Raw genomic sequence first — 7,499 nt, 5'->3', positions numbered from 1 at the left:
GGGAGGCAGAGGCAGGCGAATTTCTGAGTTTGAGGTCAGCCTGGTCTACAGAGTGAGTTCCAGGACAGCCAGGGCTATACAGAGAAACCCTGTCTCAAACCCCCCCCCCCCAAAAAAAAAGAATCAAGGCATACAAAGAATGAACCTGTAATTCCAGTTTCAGGTGATCTGATCTTTTGCCTCTAGAGTCCAGAGACACCAAGTCTACACACACACACACACACATACATACATACATACATATACATTCATATATATATATATATATATATACACACACACACACATACACTCATACATTCATACACACACACACACACACACACACACAAACCAAAACCTTAAAATTTGACGAATAGCTACTTCTATGAGCTACTTCCATACCCTCCTTATATGAATTTTAGTTGAAATTGTATGGAATCATGTGAAATTATTGACTATGCATGGCATGTTACAAAATATTTATTACATGTAAATACATTTGTTTTCTTAAGATAAAGTTTCGGTGTAACCCATGCAGACCTTGAATTTGTGATTCTACCTCAGTCACCGAATGTTGGGACTGCAGGTGTGTACCACTGTTCACAGTTGAAGATATATATTTGCTACAAATACGCTATAGAAGGGTTTTGTTCTGATGGGGTGGAGACTATATGACACACCTCCCACATGTTTTTCTCATCTAATAAGTCTTGGGAATAGCTGGCATAGGCAGAATGGGTGTACCAGTTTCTATGTTTCATATCAATGGGCATGCATTTTAATTATTTGTGTCACTACTGTGACCAAATAATCTACAAAAGGCAACTTCCGGGAGAAAGTTTGGGGCTCACAGCCCATCCTTATGTGGGAGACATGTGGTAGGAGAGTCTGGGTCCACAGCACTGTTTGGGAAGCAGAGAAAGGGGTAAGACCGCCCACCTACCCTTTCCCCTTGATTCCCTTTTTATTCCACACAGGGCCCCAGCACATGGGACAGTGTTGCCTAGATGCATTCGGAGTGATTTTTCACTTAAACCTCTAGAAACAGCCTCACAGGCACACCCAGAGGAGTGTCCCACTATGCCCAAGTGTTCCTCAAGCCGGCCAAGTTGACAGGAGAAACCACCGTGTAAGTTATTTCTATTTTTGTGCTACTGGAAACAAGGAACACAACAGACCCTTTCCATATGCATCTCTGTGGGCACGTGCCAGTATCCCTCAGTGCGGGGGCACGCTGAGATTTGAAACTGCTACAGCAAAGATTTTAATAGGAGTGGAGAAGACAGCTCGGTGGTAACGTGTGGCCGGTGTGTGTACCGCCCTAGGCTCAATCCTCAGCAGTTCAGGAGCAAAGCCACTCAGTATCTGGAAATGTCAAAGTTCCCCAGCACTATTGGAGTTAGCATCCCTTTAAGTACTGTGTCATGAACGTTACTGCCTCCGTAGTTAATGAGTAATGCATATATTTTCTCACATGGACATTTCTTTCCTTTTTAACGCTACAAATGTCTATGCGTGCGTAGGTGTGTAAATGTAAGTGTGCATGCCTGTGTGTGCATGGGCTTGGAGAGGTCAGAGATCAAGGTCGGGGTGCATTCCTCAGTTGATCTCCACTCTATCTGAAACTAGGTCTCCGAGCTAGGGCCCACTGATTTGGGCTGACGAGCTAGTAGGAATCACTGATTCCCACCCACAGAACAGGAATTACAGGTGTGTGCAGCCAGGTCTGGCTTCTTTTAAGTGCTGGTGATCAACATCAGGCCTCTTGCACGCACGTGTGCAATGGAGCATCTCACTGACCCCACTTCTCTTTTGCAGCTCTTCGCATATTCTGACCACAGACTGGTAATGCACACGCTGGAAATGACTACTATCCTAGTACCTGGATTTCTTTTTAACCCCTTACTGCTTTGTCTTTTCAGAGGCTGCCTTCTCTACACTTCCCACAACTGCATATTTATTGTATGTATACGCTGTAATCTATAAGATCGTCTCTCACTGGAAATTAAGGTTGTCCTAGTCTTTAATGTAAAGAACACTGTATCAAACGGCTGTGTTCAATGTGATGCAGTTTGGCTTTTCCTTTCAAGACAGGTTCTAAGGTTGCCCAGGCTGACAGTTAACTCCCAACATAGCCAAAGATGACCTTGAACTTCTGAGCCTCCTGCCTCCGCCTCTCAAGTGCTGTGGGTTTCCAGGTGTGTGCACTCACGCCTGGCACCTGAATTTTTAATTAATCAGTGGGGATTAAATCTACAACCCTCAGCATAGGAGGCAAGCACACAGCTGAGCTCTGTCCCTGGCCCCCTTTCATAGTTTTTGAGACAGGATCTCACTTAGCTGACTTGGCCTCTACAGTGCAGGCGAGCCTTGAGCTTGTGCCTCTCTCTGGCTGCTGGGGTTCCAGGCCTGGACCATCAGGCCCAGCTCTCAACATGACATTTTAACAGATCTTTGTAACTACCAAGTAGAGTAGTATAGCAGCTTTGAACACAGATGAGAATAAAGGCAGGAGGCTTTTTGCAAACTCACATCAAGGCATGCTTTAAATGCATCCTATGTCAAGCAAGAAATTAGGGGATTTAACCCTCTGGCGCTGTTCCTTCTTTATCCAGCTAACCAAGACTCGACACTGCTTCTACAATCAAGGCATGGAGATAAGACTTGGTTCCACCGTGTGACTAAACTCCCGAGGAGGGAGACAAATCAGATACCTAAGTGCCCCAGGTTATCTTGACTTCAACACTAGGGTGCGGTTATGCTTGGTGAAACTTCAGGTTTACATCTTAGAAGGGGGAGAGTGGACTTGTGAGGACGAGGTAGAGGGAAAAGATGCCTGAAATTCAGGATTCTGGACTGCCACAGACGTGGGGTGGCCTGCTTCAGACCTAGCAGGTGGAGCTTCCTGTGCTGTGGATCCAGGACGTACGGACTCACGTCCTGAAGTAGGAGTTCCATACCCCATAGGCGGGGCTTCATATCCGGGAGGTGGGGAACCGGGTCCCATAGGCGTAGTTCCGTATCTGGGAGGTTGGGCTCCATACTCCATAGTGGGGGCTTCATATCCAGGAGGTGGGGATCCGTATCTCACAGGTGGAGGTCCATACCCAGGGGGTGGAACTCCATAGCCCATAGGGGTAGCTACGTATAGAGGAGGAGGGGATCCATATCTCACAGCTCCGTATCCAGGAGGCAGGACATCATATCTGGGAGGTGGGGCTATGTAACCCACAGGTGGGGCTCCGTACCCCGCAGGTGGGGCTCCGTACCCCGCAGATGGGACTCCATATCCAGCAGGTGGGACTCCATATCCCGCAGGTGGGGCTCCACAGGCAACTGAGAATGGCAAAAAGAAGGAAAAAAATTGTTACCCTGTGAACAAAGGATAACTGAAGAATACAAAAAAATAAGGTCAAGAAAAACACACATGAGAATTGAGTCATGCTAAAAACTTGATCTTTAGCCATTACCAGGGGAAGATGGTGTTTCCTATGGTGAGGTGATCTGAATTCACTGGAAATAGCCTTCCCCTTACATTGGTCATTAGAGTTGTGCAGATACATAGTTTATTTGGCAACGTTTGTTGTAGTTATGAGAAGAGAAACACCCTCGATGAGGAGATAACTTGTAAACTAGAATGGACAAGGTCATTTTAGAGGAGGGGTGGCTCTGGAGACATGGCTCAGTAGTTAAAAACAATGGCTGCTCTCAGACTACTCAGGGTCAATCACCAGTTCCTACATGGCAGTCACTTAACCCCTGGAGTGTGGTTGATACACCCAGTGACACTCCATTGGAGAAACGAATTTTCCCTTTCCCCAGAAGGTTATCAGTTACAAATAGCTACTTTGTGTCCACTTGCCCTCCTAGATCAGGGGATTTTTGTCTGTTTTGAACTTGTGAAGGTCTTGTATCTTTGTATACATCAGTCCTGTGGTGTCTAGAATACACTGTTTCCTTGGAGTCCTCCATCACCTCTGGCTCTTAGAATCTTTCTGCTCTCTGCGCAGACCCCTGGGCCTTTAGGGAAGGGGTTTGTTTGTGTGTGGTTTGAATGAGAATGGTACCGGTATGCTCATGTATCTGAGTATTTGAGGTGGTGAACTGTTGAGGAAGGGTTAGGAGGTGTGGCCTTGTTGACAGAGGTGTTCACTGGGGTGGCTTTGAGGTTTCCCAGGCCTATATCAAGCCCGGGCTTCGCTTTGTCTGCTTTCTTTATAAGATATAAAAGCTCGGTGACTGTTCCAGCGCCATGCCCGCCCACCTGCCTGCCACCATGTTCCTCACCATGACAATCATAGACTCACTCTTTGGAGCTATAAGTAAGCAAGCCTTCAAATACATGCTTTGATAACTTGCCTTGATCATGGTGTGCTTTCATGCCAATGGAAAAGAAAGATGAGATTGATGAAAATATCCCATTTTGGACTGAGTGCTCTGAGTGTCTCTCTCTGTCTCTCTGTCTCTCTCTCTGTCTCTCTCTCTGTCTCTCTGTCTCTGTCTCTGTCTCTCTCTCTCTCTCTCTCTCTCTGCATTTGTCTAGTTGTGGGTCCCTGTGTTAGTTACCATCACCTGTCACAAGAAACTTTTCTGACGAGAACTGATTGACACACCAATCAGTGGGTTTATCGTATGTCACTGGAAATGTTTTATTGCTGCGTTCCTTTAGTAGAATAAAAGTATTAGTTCTTCCCTTGGGCTCCTGATCTATCTAGTCTCCGGTTCTTGGTCGCTTTAGCAATGTCAGGTATGGACTTCTTAATGCAGTGGGCCTTAAGTCCAATAGAACTTGTCTGGTTACTTCCATAAGATCTATAGCACTGCTGTATTCATATATCTTGTAGGTAGATTGGTGTTGTAGATCACAGGGTGTGTAGCAGGGTGATACTGATGACTAACTTTCTCCTCCAGTATTGTCTCCTAAAAATGTCAGAGAAGCTAACTCATGAAGTCTTACCAGCATGGCTGCTTAAACATGACTTGAAGGAAGAAGACACCAATAGACATGGTACTCTGCAAGAGGGACAGCCTCAACCCAAGGCAAAAAACCACAGGCATCAAAGGAATACTGAGAGTGGGAGAGACAGTCTTCCCCAGAAAAGGCCACACAAATTGGTTATCTAATACCAGACAGTCAGCCCTGAGAACAGTTACATATAAGTGATATTATATACACTGAGCAGATTTTATTTATATATTTATGAATATATACACAGGCAACTACAACTAAAGAAAAGGAGGCCATGAGTTTGAAATAAAGCAGTGTGTGTGTGTGTGTGTGTGTGTGTGTGTGTGTGTGTGTAAGAGAGAGAAAGACAGAGAAAGAGAAGGAATGGGAGGATTTGAAGAGAGAACTGACATAATTACATTATAATTTAAAATAATGTGGTGGTTTAAATATGCTTGGCACAGGGAGTTACACAAAGTGTGAGGTGTGGCCTTGTGAGAGGAAGTGTGTCACTGTGGGGGTGGGCTTTGAGACACTCATCCTAGACAGTCTTCTGTTTGCCTTCAAAAAAGATGTAGAAGTCTCAGCTCCTCCTGCTCCACGCCTGCCTGGATGCTGCCATACACCCACCAATGATAATGGACTGAACCTCTGAACTTGTAAGCCAGCCCCAATTACATGTTGTCCTTATAAGAGTCGCCTCAGTCATGGTTTCTCTTTACGACAATGGAAACTCTCACTAAGACAAATAATAAAAACATTTTTTTAAAAAACAGACTGATGCCCGATGCTCACGGTCAGGACACACACTTACCTTTTAAGTCAACAAGCCAGATGAACAGAGGACATAAAATCAAAATAGTCTCACATGTCTAGTGTCTGAGCTAGAACAGGTTAAGAGCCTGAAACCAGCCAGCTGGTAGTGTTGCCCACCTTGAATCCCAGCACTTGGGAGGCAGAGGCAGGCAGATCTCTGAGTTCGAGGCCAGCCTGGTCTACAGAACAAGTACTGGACAGCCAGGGCTACACAGAGAAACCCTGGGGGCTGGGGCTGGGGGGGGGGAGAGCTTGGAAACCATCACTTCCATCCCCCTATAACAATTAAAAAAGAGAGCGATGATCTGAAAATCCATCAATGACTTAAGACCCCAAAGCAAGCTACCACAGTGAGACAGTGAATATAAAGGACAGAAACTGGGCTTCCGTGTAACAATGGGTACAAGTGGGGAAGATATGGATGCATGCTGTATTTACTATGAAATGGCAAAGACAACAGAGGGGAAAGGAACAAGAAGAAACTAAAGCCCCTGGCACCTACAACCAGAGCAGGACTGAGGAGTCTCATACCTACCCAGATTAGAGCAAAACCTCACACTAAAAACCCACAATCTTAATACATCGTGATTTGCATTCAATAAAAAGCCACAGACATCCAGGCGTGGCTTTGTATCCCTATAATCTCAATACTAGGTGAGGTTCAGATAGATGCTTAACTCAAGGGCAAAAACAACTGGGAGCTGTGGCACACATCTTTAATCTGGAGGCATAGGCAGGCAAATCTTTACATTTGAAGCCACCTTGGTCTATATAATAAGTTCCAGGTCAGCCTGGGCTATATGGTGAGAGCCTGTCTTAGAAAGAAAACAACAGCAACAACAGAAATCCAACCACTAAAACAAAGGGTCAGCAAGATGGCTCAGTAGATAAAGGTCTGTACCACCAAGCCTTACAACCCATGTTCAATCCCTGGGAGCCACACACTGGAAGGAGAGAGCTGACTCCCACAGGCCGACCTCTGACCTCCACATGAATGCTACAGCAAGCACAGAAAAAGCAAAACAACAACAAAACAAACAAACAGCAACAAGCTCACACTCATAACCCTAGCACCAGGTGAGGCTGAGGCAAGGGCTACCACAGTTCAAGGCCAACGTGGCTTACAGAATAAATTCCAGACCAGACTAACCCACAGTGGGAGACCTTGTCCTTAAAACTAGGTATGCAGGGCTGGTGAGATGGCTCAGTGGGTAAGAGCACCCGACTGCTATTCCAAAGGTCCTGAGTTCAAATCCCAGCAACTACATGGTGGCTCACAACCATACGTAACGAGATCTGACTCCCTCTTCTGGAGTGTCTGAAGACAGCTACAGTGTACTTACATGTAATAAATAAATAAAATTTTAAAAATAAAAAACAAAACTAGGTATGGTACTGGACACCTGTAATCCCAGCACTTGAGAGGTAGAGGCAGGGGGATCAGAAGTTCAAGGACTTCTAACAACAACACAGTAAGGTGGAGATCAGCCTGAGCTACACAAGACCCATCTCAAAACAATAAGAAAACCTTTTCTTTTAATAATTATCTCAGTGGTAGAAATCTAACACAGAGAGATGGGAACCCTGGGAAAGAAGCAACATTTCTTTTTTTATACCCAAAAGTGCCGTTTGGGTCAGACATTAAAAGCTTTTTCTTTAAAAAACAAAGTATTATTATTATTATTTGAAACAGAGTCTCTCTCTTTCTCCTCCTCCTCCTCCTCCTCCTCCTCTTCCTCCTCCTCCTCCTCCT

General features: G+C 45.3%; 1 protein-coding gene across 1 annotated transcript in view; it reads right to left on the bottom strand.

Moving 5' to 3' along the window:
* Positions 1-2,504: 2,504 nt before the first annotated feature.
* Wbp2nl (WBP2 N-terminal like) overlaps positions 2,505-7,499 on the bottom strand; it is a 15,238-nt gene continuing 10,243 nt past the window's right edge. Inside the window, exon 6 of the mRNA XM_021217398.1 lies at positions 2,505-3,318. Coding sequence (XP_021073057.1) covers positions 2,762-3,318 — 557 coding nt within the window. The 3' untranslated portion in view covers positions 2,505-2,761. The remainder of the gene's footprint in view (positions 3,319-7,499) is intronic.

The sequence above is a fragment of the Mus pahari genome, chromosome 17 (genome assembly GCF_900095145.1).
Source record: "Mus pahari chromosome 17, PAHARI_EIJ_v1.1, whole genome shotgun sequence".
In the NCBI taxonomy this organism is placed as follows: Eukaryota; Metazoa; Chordata; class Mammalia; order Rodentia; family Muridae; genus Mus; species Mus pahari.
Note: the sequence above shows the minus strand (reverse complement) of the source record. Positions and strands in the feature narration are given on the sequence as shown.